Source organism: Archocentrus centrarchus, chromosome 3 (genome assembly GCF_007364275.1).
Source record: "Archocentrus centrarchus isolate MPI-CPG fArcCen1 chromosome 3, fArcCen1, whole genome shotgun sequence".
Taxonomy (NCBI): Eukaryota; Metazoa; Chordata; class Actinopteri; order Cichliformes; family Cichlidae; genus Archocentrus; species Archocentrus centrarchus.
The window spans coordinates 23,188,229-23,206,949 of NC_044348.1; the positions used below are offsets into that span (position 1 = coordinate 23,188,229).

An 18,721-nucleotide genomic window follows, 5' to 3' on the forward strand; every position below is an offset into this window, starting at 1 on the left:
CTTTCAGACTCCGTCTTTCAGAATCCGTCCTGACAATGTGGCGTAAAACAGCCGAGGAAAGCAAGGGGTCAACAGTACAAGAGGAAACGTTAATGCAAACTAGGATTTCAGTGGCTGTTTTTAGTCTATTCTCCTTATTGTCTGCTGTCGGGTTTATGCACACGGCGCTCTCTTTCTAAAGAAACGCGAGTGGGTCTGACTTCCCCCTAATGTGGCACAATTATCCAGCAACAGCTTCCATAACAGGAAGACAGTGAGTCATACTGTAAGCAGCGCTCCCGGGATATAGACTGCAGCGGAGTACTTTTCTTAGCGGAAAAAAATGATCTAAATCGTCTATCGTCTTAATGGATTTAAACAGGTAACCTGGATTCGCCTACTTGAAGTTGCCGCTCTTACTGAATCCGTCAGATTTGCTGAAAGAAAAGATCTCTTGTGTTTGTTTTTTCCAGACGAGTCTGCGACGGGGTCTCTTTTATCGTGCTTCTTTTAGGACACATTGCATTTGCGTCAGTTCCCTCTGGTATGTAGATTACAGTGAATAAAAGCTGCAAATAAATAGTTTACATGTTAATTCGTAATGTGTCACTGTTTATAATTTGTGTTTCGTGCAGGGAATAATCAGACAAATGGGTTCAATCTTGATTGTACCAATGACTTCGACGAGCTGATGATGTGTCAGCTGGAGCTAAAAAACTGCACTGAATACAGTATGATTCTCCGGAATAGATACCGGTATGGCTGAGATGTTTTTATTTGTGATTTTAATATTACAGCGATCAGCCATGACATTAAAACCCACTGTTTTGCTTTGAGTAGGTCCTCCTTTTGCCATTAACACGGCTCCGACTAGTCGAGGCATGGACACGGGATCTCTAGAGGGTGTCTTATGAGTGGACGCTCCATTGGATCGATACGTGGGGATTTGTTTTGTTTTGTATTTCTGCTCTCTGTCTTAGTTGTACGGAGCGAGTGATCTACACCCCCAACATGGAACATGTTACCAATAATGAAAAGTATACAGAAATTTCCCGTGTTAAAAAATATATGTATGTATGGCGGTTAACATTTATGTGAAGAACAAAAATATTATACTTTATTTTAATATAATTTCCCAAATTATTATTAAATGTCTTCTGGAGCTTGCTTTTGTACACTTCTGCAAGCTCCTCTCGGCCGCTCCCTTTTTCATGTGAGGTCGCTGCCGCGGGTAACTCCGCATGTTTTCCTTGGGAGTTTTTTTTTTTTTTTTTTTTCACCAGATACGTTCAAGGAAGGGTATCCGGTTTTGGTGAGATTCAAACAATGACTTTTGTAAACTAACATCCAAAGATGATTAGGTGGGTGTAACAGGAACGCAAGGACCTAAGGTCATTTAATGTGATGATCATTAGGCACTTTACTTGTCTGGGGTTTTAATGCTGTGGCTGACAGAGTAAATAGGTTGTCATTAATATTATTTTTTATTTCAAACATTTTGCATTATTATCCTCCACAGTGAGAAGAATTGCACTTTACAGCAGTGTGGCACTGATCAGTGTTGTTGCTCCTTCCAACTGATACTTGTGCTCGGAGAGACTCATACAGCAAAAGTCTTGAAAGATGGCAAAACCATAGAGTCCAAAGTCATCAAGGTCACAGAGAGCTGTATGTTGACTTATGTTAAATTACAGCCCATGACTGCATCTGCCAGAAATAGACTCACGAACAAACATTCACTTTACTGTTCTTGTTTCTGTACAGTAAAACCAAAGACTCCAACAATCAAATTAGTGAAAGAATCCAATGGGAATTTTGAAGTCAGCTGGAACTCAAACATGATGGGATTTATAAATAATCAGCTGACTGCTGAGGTGACTTACTATAAAAAAGGAGAGACAACAAAGGTAGGATCAATGCCACAGCAACTACTTGTACTGCAGATGTAAACATGGGTGAAACTATGTCAGGTTCTCATGGAACTAAGACTGTTAAACATATTCTTATACCTCTCATTTCTCCATACCAGATATCTAAATCTCTTACACCAGCTATAGTCAATGGACTGAATTACTATGAAATAAATGGTCAAGACCTGGATCCAAGTTCAACATATGTAGTCAGTGTGAGAAGCTTCATAAAGCTGAGTGGCAGGTTCAGTGACAGTAGCACAGAGTGGGAATTCAAAACCCGTAAGTATTGTATTTTTTCCATTTTAATACAGTTAATTCTGTATTTCTTAAACATATTAAGCACTCCCAAATATATTTATATCACACATTCAGCTTCAAAATAATGTCACTGTTAGTATGACCTCTCAAACCAACTTTCATGGAAGTCCTACTTCAGAAATAATCTCCAGAGAAAGAGCAGAGATTCTAATATTAAAGCTAAACAAGCAGGCCCCTTGAATATAAAGATTGTTTAGTATAATTATTTAGTATAGTCCTTGGGGTTATAGTTCTTATACAGCACTTTGGTCAACGTCGTTGTTTTAAATGTGCTTTATAAATAAACTTGACTTGACTTGACCCCTTTTAAAAGCTCAAAATGAAAGCATTAAATGGTTAGCGAGAGCTATTTATTAGTACTGTACAGTCTCAGTTTGTTCATTTGAAGTTTGTTTTTCTGAAACAACAAATGTGAAGTTATGATGCCGCGTCTTGTATTTAAGTTCCAGAAAGTGCATTCACGTCTGTTATTTGCATCAGTGTTAACATTTGTTCTCTCCAACACTTTGACTAATGTAGTTGTTTGTTACGCACTGCCTGACTCATGCCAGAATAAAGTTTGAAGATGGTTTTAAAAATGTTTGTTTTTTGTAACATAAATTGAGGAGGGTGCTCGAGTTGGTGTTTTAGACACAGAAATGTAAGAAAATAAGTAAACAAATTTCAGGAGTGTATTGGACATGTTAGGAAAAATGTTCTAATTTATTTCATGTCATTTCACAGCTTTCCCCCCTCGCTTCCTGCTCTTGGCTATCATCTTCAGCTTCAGTATTACTGCAGTTATCTTCAGCATAGCTATATACGGATGTTACGCAAAGTAAGTCATGTAGATAAGTTTTGTGTTCCTCTGACAGTGCATATTTCCCCTAAATACTGGAGCTTGTGTCTTATTTATTTATTTTGTATATTTCACTTTAGGTTAAAAACAAAGTTGTGGGATGCAGTTACCAAACCTCCGATTCTTAATATTTATCCAAGCAAGCAGCAGGTGAGATAGCTTTCACACTGATCACCAATCAGAATCTTCTGACTTCAAATTGTTGTACCAATATAGACAAAATAGTAGCTTCACAGGTTTTTACTATAGATATCTATCGCTGTACAAAATACGCTTTCAGAAACACGCCAAAATTGATTCAAAATGATTTCCCCCCTTAACTGAAATGTTGATTGTTCATCCCTCTTTTTTTAGGTCTTGAAACCTGAGCCACCCATCACCTCCTCTGTCTGCGTTGAGCCCCTTATTCCAGATGACAGCAAACTGGGGTTAGTATTGACTGCACTGATGCATCAAGATTAGACATTTCCTTAAGGATTTATAGCTGGCAGCTTAAGTTAGTGTTTCTCCATATTCAGGTCAAAGATGTCACTGACAGACACCAGCAGTGGGAGTCTTCAGCAAAGCAGTGGGATCAGCACAGGCTCCTCCGCTCTCAGTTATGCAAATGCTGAACCCCCCGACCATATGAATGATGAACCTCCTACCACTAAAGCTGTCCATGATGTGCTTGCTAAAATCTTTCCGAATATTCAGCTGATATCACCATTGACCACCACCACCACCAGTCCCCTTACACAATTTATGAATATGCAGAACAATGATTTATGCTCAGCTCCCTACAGTCCATGTGGTGTCCAAGCTAATGACACGAGTTCAGGATCATCGATATTTGAAAATAAAACCTATTCCCTCCTCATTCCCGGCTGTGCTCATCAGGCTATGACAAACAACTCAGAGTTCAAGGTGAAGGCTGAAATGCCTTGTGACTCTGATTATCATCCCAGTAGGAGCGACATGGAGAGACGTCCTGATCAAAAGGTACCAGCTTGTCAAGTTCCTGCACAACAAGATTCTGTTTCATCGCTAATGCAAGCAGACATGTCATATCAACCCTGCAATGGAGATTCTGGGAGATTTTCATGTGCAGAAGACTCCAGCTTGTCCTCCATCTCTAGTGGGACCAACACATCTGATTCTTGTGATCTTACATCCAGAGCTGAGGTTGAGTTTGAGAGCTCCGATGAGATAGTCAGTGGTAAAGCGAAACTGTGTGAAGAGGTCACTATATGTGATGAATGTCCCTGTTATGGCTTTGTGCCCAGAGGGTCACACAGCTTTCTTGCAATGGATGAAGACTACCAAGCAGTCCCGGGTCTGCTTTTAGAGCAGGGAAGTGGTGGGCACAAAGAAATTTTGGACAGGTATAAAGAGGAATCATTTAAAAAGGCTCCTCAAAGCATCTTAAGCCAAGTTTTTCCAGATTTCATTAACAGTGTTCAGGATGGGCAGCATCTCTCTCAGCTCCAAATACCTTTTTCCTCTTTGATGCTTGCTGACCACTCTTTGCCAGTAATCACAGACAGTGGCTATCAAAGTGTGTAGTACTCTTGACTGTGACTCAGATTTCATTCTTGATTTTGAAAATAGCTTCAAAATGATCAAATGATCTCATCTTAAGAACCAGTTAGTAGCTGTTCTTGGTGTTTAATGTGAATAAGTAGTGTTTCCATGTGTAAATGTAGAGCGCACACAGCTTTATATGCTGAGAACATTTCAATTATAAATGCCTTTCTGAACATGTCAAAAACATACAGTTTTTGATAACATGGTTGTTTTAATGTGACGCATCCATAAAATTTCCACTTAAAATAACTGATGTCCGATATCACCCAGAATGCACCTGTAGTGTTAATGTTTTTATTGTTTAGGTAAAACGGCTGCGGTCACTTTATACATCTCCATTTCACATCTAATATTGAATACATTTCATTTGCTTTTGTTGTTTGTTTGTTTTTAAACTTAATTGTACATATTTTTATGAAAATGCATTCCTTAAATACATAAATGATGAGTGGATTAAACTGCATAAAATCTGTTTAAAATTTCTACTAATCTTCTGTAAGAGTTGAGTTATGTTAGGGACTTAAGAGCAATTTAAATCTCCTTAAGCTTAATCTGACCAGTTAATTCCTAACAAAAGAACAGAAAATATAACCAATTTGCCCATGAGCATTTTAAGTAGGAATTATATGATTGCATTCTGACTGAAACAAGCCACAACACTTAGCTGACATGCAGAGCTGCTGTTCAGAGTTATGAAATTACTTCCTCATTGTTCTTCTCTGGAACGGTTGATACATTTCCCGAGAAACACGCGTCACTGTCTTCAGTATGTTATGGGTGTCACAATAAAACAGCTGCATTCTGTATATAAGTGATATGAATGTTACTATTCCATTTTTCCTGTATGTAAAATAGTTCAAATAAACATGAAACATTTTGAGTTGTGTTTGCTTCAAAGAGACATGGTTTTAATGATCCATTAAAAACTTTGCCTGTTTACTTTAAATGAACTGACTCCAGAAAATTTGGTGGATATCCTGTGACATAATTCGGAGTGAATATTTCCTTTTAATCAATGAAACAGAGCATGATTAATAATTTTGACATAAATTTTAAAATGTCAGTACATATTAAATTTATATAACAAAGGTTAGATTACAACCTATATGTGCAGAACTGAACAAAATTCAATATACAATTTAATATATAGCATGATTACATAGTATTTGTAATTTGGATCCCCATACAGCAGATATCTGTACTTTAAACATGACTTAAAATAAAGGCAGCAAGCAATTATGGTGAATCACATACATATTTCAACACACCTTTGATGTCACTCCTGTCTATGGATAAAACAGCGTGTGTGTGTGTGTGTGTGTGTGTGTGTGTGTCATACGAATAAAACTGATTAACACTGATCAGTGTTAATGGGGGGGGACAAATTTCAAAGAAATGCTCCTGTTTAACTGACGTTACCTGAGCTGAGCTTGTGTTTTCATGTACACTAAATGTGTCGAGGCAGTGTTGCAACATGTAAAAACATGTAAAGGAGCTTCACTGTTACCACACCATTACTTGTGCTTCCATCTTGTGGTCTCACCGTGAACAGACGCTATTTCACATCTGCACTATACTTAATAGAAAACCACAATAAAATATTTTGACACTGAGTTTCTTGCAGCAGGTGACACATGCAAAAAGACATGCACCACACAAACATATTATATATTCACATATAGCAGTTGTTTAAAGTTTCTTTTTATATTAACTTTAAACAACTGGTTACAGTAAAGCAGCATTTCGGTGTATATCTAACTACTGGAGTAGCAGGAAAGTTATTAAAAGCCTGTATAATTGCCCTCCCTGTTAAAAGTGCACATCACATTCCACTTTAGCTCCACTCAAAGAGAACAGTATGCAGTATACATTTGTTTCTGTAACAGGAAGAGAATATGTGGAAGACTATTGGAGGAGGAAAGGGATCATGTTAAATGTGAGCTCTCTGATTGGAAGAATGCAGTGAGGTAGGAAGGGTGTTCCACAGTAACCTCTGATTTAATCTGAGCTCCTAAGAATTTTTCTGTTATTGCCGAAACTCCTGGCTTAAGCAGCATGCAACAACAACAACAAGGCCGACTCAGGCTGAGGCCGTGGCTGGAGGAACAGATTCAGTCTGGGAGATATCCAGGAGTCAGCTGGCTGGACCAGGTAGACCTCCTCCTTCTCACCACCATATAGGAGTACAGCTAAACACACACCTGCATACAACTGGAGTTTAAAAAGTTTCTGGTAGATAAAATCACACTCTGGGCTACATAAACATAATAAACATCATCAAAATTTTATTTTATTTCATTCAACAGTCCGAACGAATCTTCCAAATCCCATGGAAACATGCTGCTCGTCATGGTTGGAGTATTGAGCGAGATGCTACCCTTTTCAGGAGCTGGGCTATGCACACTGGTAAGAGCCAAACACAGACATGTTTTCTTTCATCTCATTGTTTCCCAGATCAACTCAGACTATTTTATATCCATCTGTTGCACTGACTGCTCAAGTTGCTAAATGGACCATTGCTTATATAGCTCTTTTCTACTCGAGCATTCAAAGCGCTGCATACAACACGGTTACGTTCACCTTACTTACAGCTAAGCTTTCTATCTAACATTCGCACATATTCACACTCCGATTAATACATTGGGAGCAACTTGGGGTTCAGCATCTTATCCAAGGATACTTTGGCATGCAGGCTGGAGCAGCCAGGGATTGAACCACCAACCTTCCGATTAGTAGATGTACTGCTCTACCTCCTCAGCCACAGCCACCAGAAATTCATCAGAATAAAGTTCTTGTACTCCACTGTTACACTGCATGCTCGTGTTCTGATACAGAGCACCACAAACTACAAATATAACCAGAGTACCATCCTACAAATAATTAATCATATTGGAATGCTTCTATAAAAAAATCTATATTTTAACAGTAAACAGTAATAAAAACGATAATACATGAGTGCTGAAGGGGGATTTTTGACGCACACGTTAAAGTGACATGATATAAAGAACAGCAAGTTTTATGTTGTTAATATACCAAACACAGAGTTGGGCAAAAGTCTCATTTCTGTTGACATGTAACAGGTAGTAAAAATATTTTCATTTAATTGTAGCTGCCTTGATTAAGAAAAATTTCCTTGGTGGTCCATTGTGTTCTGGTAGGTTGAAAGTTTATGTTGCGAACCGTGTCTATGTAACATCTCTGGTACAAGTTTGGCCAGGGATCTGTCAGAGGAGGTTAAATGCTCCTCTAAAATATATATATCTAAAACAAAAAAGATTGTGCTTGATTAGATAATTCACACAAAATCAACAAATTTAGAAGAATCTTCAACAAGCTGTGTAATTTCCCAGGGTCACATACAAAGTTTCTTAATGCTACTTAAAACTAAGTTCAAATCTGCCTGCCCTGTTGTTGTTGGAATTTTTTTATTTTTATTTTTTGCCAAACAGAATATGGACACTGTGCATTGTGATCATTGTTTAAACGACCCTAATAAGTTTTGCCTGCAGACCGGTTTCCTCCATGCTGCATTTCCAGTGAAGAGCTCCACAGTTGTGTAGTTCAGTCTTTCTAGATCTACCACATTCCTGTATGCTTTCCAACTAAGTGATGAGAGGTTCATGGCAACTTCAAATAGTTGTCATCCAATCAAACATAAAGATGCTCTCTGGAAGGTTGGCACTACAAGCCTCTGCAAAGGCTCTTTCAGTTCATGTATGTCCCTGCTATCACTCTTCAGTTCCTAACCGAAGCTCACTCTAGTACACATAATCCTCCCAGATCATTTAACTGACATCTTCTCATAAGTAATTTGATAACCTTCTCATAGTAATTAAATGCATAACACCAAGTAATTTTGCTCACTTCTTCTTGTAGATCACACAGTTCTCATAATTCAGAGAATATGAAGCATATATGCTTCATAGTCTTCTGTCCAAGCATTATTGCTATGGTCAATACACAAAGAAGCACAAGTGCATGCGCACATATGTGTTAAACTCAGTACATATTTCTGTCTTGGGAAAGTCATGATTCATGACTGTGCCTGCATCATATTATGGGAAAGCTCCAGTTCACTTACTGTGAATGTTCAGAGCGATCGAATTGCTGTCAAAGTACAACATTAATGCTTAAAAAAAAACAAGCGCTAAAAAAAGACAGAACATACTCGTGAACTTAATATGTAAAAACAGACATTGTGTAAAATGAATATGTTCTAAAAGTGTAACATTTTACCATGAACAAAAAGCTATGAAGTACATAGAATAAATATCTTAAATAAAACCCAGTACTTGTGTTTTTGACACAAGACTTGTGAAAACCTTAATGAACGGGAGGTTTCAGTGGCTGCTGCTTGTGCCCCTTTAATTCTTGTTAGTCCTTGTCGGCTGTAAGTGATCCACAGTGGATCTTAAAGCTCCGGTGATTTCATTACTAAAGTTTTAACAGTTCTTTTCAGAGGACTGGCTGAGAGCCAAGATAAACTGTTGTGCTAAATTTGAGAACGAACACCACAGACTGGATGAAGTCACCTGACAGCAGGGTTAATGATGAATGGTCTGGCAGCTGGTGATAGATAATAATACAATTTGGCATACCAAAAATAAGGAGTAAGTTAAAAGTTGCAGATGCAGATGCAGTAGTTCTGATTTGGTTGTGTACCTTATTGTATTTTTATTGACAATTGTTAATAGTGGTGTTACAAATAGTTGAAACCAAAGGGCAATAGTTTTCAAACCACTTGGTTAACCACAAATTAAGTGGTGATTAAGATTAATTGTGTGTTCTCAGATGCACTAGAGAACTATGACAAGGCAGTACTTTCTGGAAGGATGTAGGAAGTTTGCAGAACGTACACTGATATGTGTTTTGCATTAGTTTTTGTTCCCTGATTCACTTCAGTGAGAGGAAGACAAAAAGAGGCACAATGGCAAAAACACGTCACGCTAACGGAATCAGAAATTCCCTTTAACCCCCCCCCCCCTTTTTTTTTTTTACCAATAGAAAAGCACTATATTCAGTAATGACTTATTACACAGACATTATAACAGTACATATAAAGTCCACAATCTATGGGCTAAACAGTAACTAAACAGGTTCAGGCAGAAGCAGTGCTTATGTCCACCTTGCATTTGTTTCAGTTAAGCTGAAAAAGGAAAAGAAAACATGATCATCATTCAACCTTGTAAATGCTTGAAAACAAAAAACAAATCGCACATTTTTACATTTACGCCACCATTATTTTATATTTTCACTGCAACAACAGAAATGTAACTTTAAATCTGTTTTTTGGCTTTTCGTTCAGTGAAATTGCAAACACTTCTCAAACATTTGCTCTCATACACTGAAAAAAATTTGCACAGTCTGGGAAGGGACTTTTGTTTTGTTTTGAACATCATGTGCAATTTTTTTTTTTTTTAAAGAAAGCTAAATCATTAAAGCCCATAATGTGAAATTTTAAAAACAGTGGATCAGTGGGATCATAGCAACCAGCCTTGTTAATAATCCGTATTGCTCTTTTTTTGTAATAAAACTATTCAGTGTATAATACAGTTAAAGGCTGATCCCCACAGTTCCACACAGTAAGAAATTTATGCAAATATAAAGCACGAATAACTTATATGCTGGGCCTCAGAGTTCAATACATCCCTGGTTTTATATGAAATTACTGATGACTTTGAATTTTTTCCCCCCCTTTATTATAGTTAATTTGTAATTTCCATGTTCTTTTGTGATAAATCAGAAACCCAGAAATTTTGCTGCATGAACTCCTTCAATTTTTTTTTTTTTTATTTTCAGTTCAGTATTTTCTTCAGCTCCCGATTGAGTTGCAAAAATTATAAATTTAGTTTTCTTAAAAATAAAAGACAGTTGACAGTTTGTTGATATTAGACTGTGTTTTAAAGACTGACAACACCTTTTCAAAAGTCAAGTCTGGTCAGATTTATTCATATGAAATATTTAATAAGTGCAGTAAAGCTAAAAGAATAAAGTAACATAAAGGAATAAGGCATTTTAAAAGAAAACATAAACTGAGAAAACATGAGTAAAACAACACAAATAAAGAGCAATCAGATTTCAGTTTCATCTAAAAGCCTAAGAATAAAAATGGTTTTAAAGGTGTCCAATGTTAAGCAGTTTGTTCCTCGGTTTAGGAGCAGCTACTGCAAAGGCCACATCTCTTATCTGTTAATCTGGACGTTAGGACAGTTAGGAGCATGTGCTCAGCAGACTTCAGGAACGTCGTGGGAGAGTGAAGGGTTAAAAGATTAATCAGTAACATGCAAAAGACAATTTCCAATTTTCCCAGAAGAAGATAAATTTGTATCATCTGCAAAAATGACCTATTTTAAAAATGACTACATATACATATTATGAATTAAAAAGAATAAAAAATGTAGGACTAATCATGGATGTTTGGGTACCTTCACATCTCACATTGCACAATGCACAGGTGTATTCCAGGACACTGATATTACTGTTAGGTGTAGTTATAGGTACAACAGCACCTGTAAATCATACAAAGTTTGATTGTAGATGCCACCCATTGTTTGTATGTTTTTTTAGCCTCTATAACTATGCTCACTAATGAGTATGAGTATCCATAGTAAATTACAAGGAAGCCGTGCCCTAAATCATACCTTGCATTGTTGTCTAATTTACTCTAATGGGGACCATGATTTTTAAACTAAACATTATGCTGTAATGAAGAAGATATGAAACTTGTAACTGAGACCATAACCTAGTTAGGAGGATGTTTACAGAAGTCACTCATGAAGTAAGCAGAGTCAGTCTCTTATAGATTTCTGTTCAATCTGGCTACTTCCAATCAGTGGAGTTGCCCCCTGCTGGCCATTAGAAAGAATGCAGGTTTAAGGTTCTTCAATTTCTATGTCCAGCTTTTAAATAAAGTCTATGGGTAAAACTATGCACATATCAGATCTCCCCAACTCCCCACACCTAAACAGGGTCAGTCCTGGTAAGTGGACAATGATTTGTGTTTTTGTCTTATCCTTGGCAATAAGTATTCAGAATTTACAACTGTTTCTGTGCTTCTTAACTTCAGGACGGTACCGTCCAGGCAAAGACAAGCCAGATCCAAAGACATGGAAAGCAAATTTCCGCTGTGCTTTGAATTCTCTGCCTGACATCTGTGAGCTGCGTGAACACAGCAGGAAGAGAGGCAGTAATGCCTATAGAGTGTACAGGATGCTGCCCAATTCCCAAACACAGAAACGCAGAAGAGGTAAGAAACCGACTTAAAATGTATTCCCCACTTTATGAGAAAAGACTGCTTTACACAGGCCTCATGTGACAGTTCTACTCTGTCCTCTCTCAGGGCTGCGGTTATTCGACAGACCCAGAGAAGGACAGGCCAGTTTAGGAGAATGCATGCCTGATGGTACACACAACACACAAATTTGGCAAGTCACAACAATGAGACCCATTTCAGAAACACAGCAGGAGGTGGAGCCTGTTGCAGAAGACACATTTACCAACGTTCAAAGACAGGGTGAGATGTTTTGGCTTTAAAGTGCTCTGTTGGTGTTTTGGTTTTGATGTAAAAGAGATTTTGAAAAGACTGATTGTTGCTGGTCTGCAGGGATGTGGGATGCCAAATCAACGGACCAGGAACAGAGTGAAGCTGTCTTTAAGGTATCACATCTTAAATATACTAACTAATCAAATTCAAAGAGTCTTGGTTTTCTCAAAACGCTGTGGTTTCTGTTATCATAGAGGCTCTTTTACTAAATGCCTGGCCCCTTAAAACAAAGGAAAAGCAACTGCTACATAATTTAGCTGCATCATCGACTTAACTGAGATCAGTGTGCTGGGATTTTCTTTTCACTGCAGTTTGGGTTCTGTATGTGGTGCTTTGCGTATCTGTTTAATTGACTTTCAGTGTTTCGTCTCCTGCAGCTGATGGACCACTTAAGCAACACTGACCTCTGGAACCAGGCCGCGGAACAGAGAGGGTGGAGAACGCACAGTCTATGGAACCACTGGCACTGTATGACACCTTATTTATGTAAAATGGTTTAATGATTCCTTCAAATGTTGGATTATTAGAGTTCAGAAATTAAATCATATCTCAAATATGAAAAAGTATTGCTATTCTATGCTGCTCTCTGCTTCACAGAATTAAACTGCAGGATAGAATTTTACTGTTTCTCAGTTTGTTGATTTTTAGTATAACAGAAAACTTTGAATAAATTTGCGGGAGAGACTCAAAAAGACAAATCAAACACAAACACGCATCTATTAGATAGATTAGTGTTAGTGCCTGCCAGATAAAATTAAATACTTTTTTGTATGCTTATAACAATCTGTAAAAATTAGATAAAATGAAATGCACTAATGTTTAGCTAATAGTCATGATTGTGTGTTTATATGCTGTTTTGTGCTCCTCAGGTCCTGGTGATGATAATCCATATCCTCTGCACACGGAGAACTGCAGCGATCTATTTGGTCCAAACTACATCAAGGAACTCTCTGACTGGTCCACACATCAGCAACCACTGATGCCGTAGCCATGCACCCACTAACAACTCCATCCACCTTCTCTTTGTGTTTACCAAATATCTGATCAAAGAGTGATTTTCTCTGAAGCTTTCTTCAGATATTTCCCTCTTATTGTCTATCTGATAAGCTGACTGCTAATTGCCAGAAAAAGGAGACGGGAGACAGGGCAGGGAATATTGCTCTGTCAGTTAGCTGATCAGTCACCCTCTCTGCTGAGCATGCTGAAATGAAGATCCAGTTCCAAGCCAAGCTTTACCTCTGTCAACATCACTCGTGTTTAGATTTAGTGCCTAAAACTCACTAAAATGACACCAAGCTCACAGATCTCGTTTCACCGCAGTGCATGATCAGTTTCTGTTCTCCTGTTTCTTTGAGCTTGACTGGATGTTTAGCCAATAAATGAAGTGCAGAACAAACAGGCACAGTTTGTAGGTTTGTGTTTGTGTGAGTGGAGTTCAAAACTTGCTTCATTCACAGAACGCTGACCTAAGCTGCAATACACTGTATATTCCATCCTTCTCCATTATCCAATATGTGTGTGACTCTTCTACCTTGGTGCATTTAACTTTGCTACATTTGAAAAAAAAAAAAAAATTTCCAACATGAGCAACGTGATTTTATATTTTTATTTTTGAGGCAACATATTGTGTAGTGTGTTTTGTGTTATACTATATTTCCTATTTTGTTTTTGTTTATATTTTAAATAATCTTGCATTTATAAAATGCAGAAGCTACAAAAGACCATGACCTTGTGTATATATTAAAAAATAAATACATAATGATTGAGTTTCAGTGTGTGATGAAAAACCTGCCAGACTTTTCTGGATATTATTTTCAGTCGCAAATTTATTCCACAGTTTTTTAATATACTGAAATATGTGTGAAGTATGACAATTCATTATGTTTGACAGTCATCCACTGTCAGTCCTGCTGTGATGAATAAAAAAGAAGCCAAATGTTACATTTCTTATGCTTTTTTAAAAATTACCCCACCACACTGCTTACTGTGACAGTGAGAAAATATTAACTACTGTGCGTTATTTGAAAGTAAGCGCAGCAATTTCTGAAAATATATTTATTTTACTGTTTAAAAACCAGTAAACCTGAAATATATACTTTTAACAAATACATTGCTGCTTGTAATTTACAGCTCTTTTTCACAGCAGGCATTCAGATCTGCCATTGCAGGAGAAGCATAGTCCAAATAATACTTCACAAAAGTGCAGTAAAAAGACAAGATTACGGTATAATGTTTAATTATTTAAATTTCTTATCACTTGTTACCCCCATTACACTATATCTCAAAGGGAAATGTTCCAAGTCTTTTTCCTCTACAATTTAATTATAATTAAAAAGAATTATATGCTCATAAAATGCCACACATTAAAGATTAAACTATGGGCTCCTATTTTATTTGGCATTTCTCCTCTTACAAAAAAAAAAAATGTTTTGTCAACTCTGAGCCCTTATCTTATTACAGATATCAAAATTCCATCCATCCATTTTCTTTCCCCTCCTCCAGTTCAGGGTTGTAGAGGACTGGAGCCTATCCTAGCAATCATGGGGCCAAAGGTGGCATATGCTCTGGACAGGCTACCTGTCTTTCACAGGACTAACATATAGAGACAGACAATCACTCACTCTCACATTCATACCAAGGGCCAAATTACCCAGTTACCCTAACAAGCATGTCTTTGGACTGCAGGGGAAGGTCAAAGTACCTGGTGAGAACCTACACAGGTGCAACATGCAAACTCTACACAGAAAGTCCTTAAATGGCCAGCAGGTTTGGACCCAGGATGTTCTAGCTGTGAGGTAAATGTGCTAACCACTGCACCACTGTGCCACACATATCTAACTTGATCATTGTTTTGAAATATCTACCTATAAAAATATATTAGTTGTGGCACAAGTGGTAGAGCAGGTCGTCTACCAGTCTAAAGGTTGGTGGACAAAGCACTTGGGCATAGATAAAAGACAGCAACAAGAAGGTCCTTAACCCATCAGCAGGACCCGTATCTGTTCCTTTGTGCAAGAAAGAACAGGATGAGCACCGCCAGAGCCCTGCAAAATGACAACCAGACAGACTCCTTGATGATGGCCTGAGGGCTTGACATGGGCCCTCTGCTCACTGCCTGGCACTGTGGAGCCCAATTGGCATTTGCCACAGAATACCAGAATTGGCAGATCCACTATAGGTCATTAGGTATCGGGAAGAAGTCTTTGGACCCACTGTCAGACCCTACGCTAGTGCAGTGGGTCATAGGTTCCTCCTGGTGCATAACAATGCCCGGCCTCATATGGCGACAGTTTGCAGGCAGTTCCTTGAGGATGAAGGAATTATATTAAATCCAGAAGAACATCTCTTGGACATTATGTTTTGGGTCATCTGACATCACCAGGTTACACCTCAGACAGTCCAGAAGCTCAGCAATGCCCTGGTCAAAATCTGTCATCTCGTTAGGTGCATGCCCTGATGCTGTCAGGCATGCGACTATGTGGGGGCCATACAAACTACTGAGTATTACACAATGTACACAATGAATAGTATGTACACAATGAGTAGTACATTTTGAATTGCTGCAGTTAAATTTCAGCAAAATGGACTAGCCTGCTGCATCTTTTTTTTTTACTTTGATTTATGGGGTTTGAAATCAGCCCACTGTAACTGATAATTTTCATTTCCATCAAACGATGTGCCATCCTCTTGTTTCTAACACATTACCCAGCCCAATATCAGTGCAGATACCCAGCATGATTTTTTTTCCCCCCTTGAGATCTGATTTGTTTTCAGAGTGTTTAATTCTTTGAGCAGTGTATATAAAGATTCAGCAATGTCATGACCTCTGACTTTTAGCTTAACCCTAGGGCCCTTATACGGGCCCAAATACATGTGAAAATGAACCCCAGGAGTGTGGAGCCTCAGCCACTAGATGCCTAACTTATCATAATGAGCTTCATCCCTGCAAGCCCTCAGCCCTCTAACAATCCAAAAGTACGTCCAAGTATGCTTCACAGACAGCATTTATCTCTAGGCTGAGTACTTTTACTTTGCTTAAATCAAGTTTTTTTTTTACCTATGGTAAAATTCTGAATTTAGGACTTATAGTGGATTCAAAAGTGTGTAGTCATTGTTACATTGATGCTGTCAGTGCTTTCCTCCTAAAGTAAAAAACATGAAACACACAACTGGTCAAACATCAACAGATAACATTTATTGGTTGATTCTGAAAATGCAGTAAAGGAAAGATGAATTTCCCTAGTGGGAACAACATATTAGGCAGATCCTGAGGGGGAAAAATAAACTTCCCTGTAATGTTATACAGAAAAGTCACATGTATGAATCTGAGAAAGCATGGCTCCACCACTTTTATACATCATGTAATTACAATGTCATCAGAAAATAAGCCCTGTGACAGAAATCCAAAAACAAAACTATTTAAGTCACATTCAACCTGTCCACTAGCACAGCCTGCTGGTCACATAATGACCGATCTACGTATGACTGCACAGTCTACAGCATTTATCCCAGAGCTGGAAAAAACAAAGAACATTAAACAAAAAACATGTACATGTGTGTGAATCTTCATACAGGAATAAGGACAGAAACGCTGAAACAGATCTTTGTCACAATATTTAAACATGATGAATCTTAAATCTGTCCAGGATTATGGGGAAAGTAATTCCAAAAAGCCTTAAGGCTGCGAATGATAAAACCAAATTGACAACATCAATTAAGAGTATTTTATGATCTGAAGTACCAACAACAGTCTCTTTTTTTTGTACCATAAAATGTTTGACAACAGCACTCATTTAACACCAATTTACATGCTCGACTTAATACATTCAGCACATTTTGTCGCTGTAATAGTCAATCATGATGTATGAGGAGGACAATTACATGTATTAGAAGGTCCAGGCCTGCTGGTTTGCTCACTTTTGATCTAATTATATATATATATATTTTTTTTTTTAAATAAATGGACCCTAGTTCACAAATGTGGACAACACATTAAAAACTCCAAGGGGAAAACAAAATTGAACATTGTAGTCGAATCACTGACATAACTGACAACCAGAATAACTGGGCAATAAGAGCTGCATTTATTGAATTTTCTCCCCAAGTAAGGAGAAATTATATGTGCTTTAAGGTTAAAAACACTGGCAAACTGTGAATAATGTAATGTCCAAGATGGTTAAAAGGTGTCTTAATACTTTTAGTAATTTTTACAAAATAAAGTCATATGTAACAATGATTTAAAACAGAAACAACTTAAGCTCAAACACTGCTTCAAAGGTGGGTCACATGAAGCTGGAAGCCATTTAGCTGCATTTGTCAGCTTTAACAGTCATGGCAGAATGACAAAGACCTCCAGAGGACAACAAAGAGCTTAAAAATTACAGAAAAAAAATACAAACTGCCAGACAAATCTAAAATCTTTTACAAACAAACAAAAAAAAAACAAAAAAGAAAAAAGATGGAAATATGATGGACATATTAAAGGTGAACTAGATAGAATACTGCCAACTGTATCAAAACCCACATTTGCTGCAGTGTTTGTTAATGATCTGATTACTTCCACATTAAGGTCTTAGTCTGTTGGTACACAAGCCTTAAAAAAAAAAAAAAAAATTTTAAAATATGAAATTGCAAAAATAAATAAAAGCTCAAACCAAAGCTTTAAAGCTGAGGCAGACACCATTTTTGGATACCTGGGTAAAAACGCCATAGTATTCATTCTCGTGTTGTAGTTGGTGCTCTCTAAGAAAATCTAGCCTACTGCACCTCCTCTGAGCTCTTCTTTCAACTTTAAAATTTAGCCCATGATGGGAGACAATCACAGGTTTTTCAAGGTGTTCCTATTGGCTGAGCTACAAATCCAGGTGTATGTGCCTTCAGATGGTAGATTTGACGACAGAAAAACCCACTGGCAAGTGAAGGCAACATGTAGCTACATAAAAAGCAAAGTCACATGGCAAACTTTGTCAAGCCTATTGATCAAGCTTGTGTTGTGGTAGCATATACAGTCCTCACATATGCCCATGTTCATCTGGCATAAGGTGCTTTTATGACAGACAGTGGAGAGCTTCAGAAGGAGAGTGATCCTTTAAAATGCTGCCTTTTACAGATTTGTGCCTACTTCAACTTTAACACACTAACAAAACAAATAACATGACTTCAGAAGGCAGATTAGGAAGTTCATAGTTTATTAAAATCCTATATGATTCAATCTAAATGAGTATATAAAAAAAAAACAAACAAAAAAAAAAAACAAAACAGTTTAAATCATTGCTGAACTCCTAAGCAAGTGTGAGTGTACAACTTATGGTCCAGTGTACTCTACTCATTTCAAGTTTATTACAAAAACAGCAATCTTCAACCCTGAAAGCAACTCAGAATTATATTTCTCAGAATAAAACTATGAACATATCGCTTTTTTGCCTTGCTACCGCTACCTGTCCTTTGATAAACCTCTGAGAATAAAGAAGTTGGATGTTTCAAATGCTCTCCAGCGTGGCCCAGCCACCATGAGGTCCGTTTTCAAATCAAGATAATAAATACAGGCATCCAAATGGGCTATAA

The 18,721-nt window shown here is 37.6% G+C and overlaps 2 protein-coding genes across 2 annotated transcripts; both read left to right on the plus strand.

The window, feature by feature from the left end:
- Positions 1-5,491, plus strand: LOC115776103 (uncharacterized). The gene is made up of 10 exons (XM_030723733.1): positions 1-361; positions 453-523; positions 615-735; positions 1,499-1,647; positions 1,744-1,886; positions 2,009-2,171; positions 2,934-3,027; positions 3,129-3,198; positions 3,403-3,476; positions 3,567-5,491. The coding sequence occupies exons 1-10, from the start codon at positions 348-350 to the stop codon at positions 4,591-4,593; spliced, it is 1,926 nt and encodes a 641-aa protein (XP_030579593.1). The 5' UTR covers positions 1-347; the 3' UTR covers positions 4,594-5,491.
- A 1,050-nt stretch (positions 5,492-6,541) lies between these two features.
- Positions 6,542-13,482, plus strand: LOC115778223 (uncharacterized). Its single transcript, XM_030726287.1, has 8 exons — positions 6,542-6,550; positions 6,631-6,765; positions 6,921-7,020; positions 11,681-11,860; positions 11,954-12,127; positions 12,218-12,270; positions 12,535-12,625; positions 13,027-13,482. The coding sequence occupies exons 1-8, from the start codon at positions 6,542-6,544 to the stop codon at positions 13,143-13,145; spliced, it is 861 nt and encodes a 286-aa protein (XP_030582147.1). The 3' UTR covers positions 13,146-13,482.
- The last annotated feature ends 5,239 nt before the right edge of the window (positions 13,483-18,721 follow it).

Coding starts and splice junctions, on each gene's coding strand:
- LOC115776103 (XM_030723733.1), top strand. Junction 736..1,498: donor ATTCTCCGGAATAGATACCG/GTATGGCTGAGA, acceptor TATCCTCCACAG/TGAGAAGAATTGCACTTTAC. Junction 3,028..3,128: donor ATATACGGATGTTACGCAAA/GTAAGTCATGTA, acceptor ATTTCACTTTAG/GTTAAAAACAAAGTTGTGGG.
- LOC115778223 (XM_030726287.1), top strand. Junction 11,861..11,953: donor AACACAGAAACGCAGAAGAG/GTAAGAAACCGA, acceptor GTCCTCTCTCAG/GGCTGCGGTTATTCGACAGA. Junction 12,271..12,534: donor AGAGTGAAGCTGTCTTTAAG/GTATCACATCTT, acceptor CGTCTCCTGCAG/CTGATGGACCACTTAAGCAA.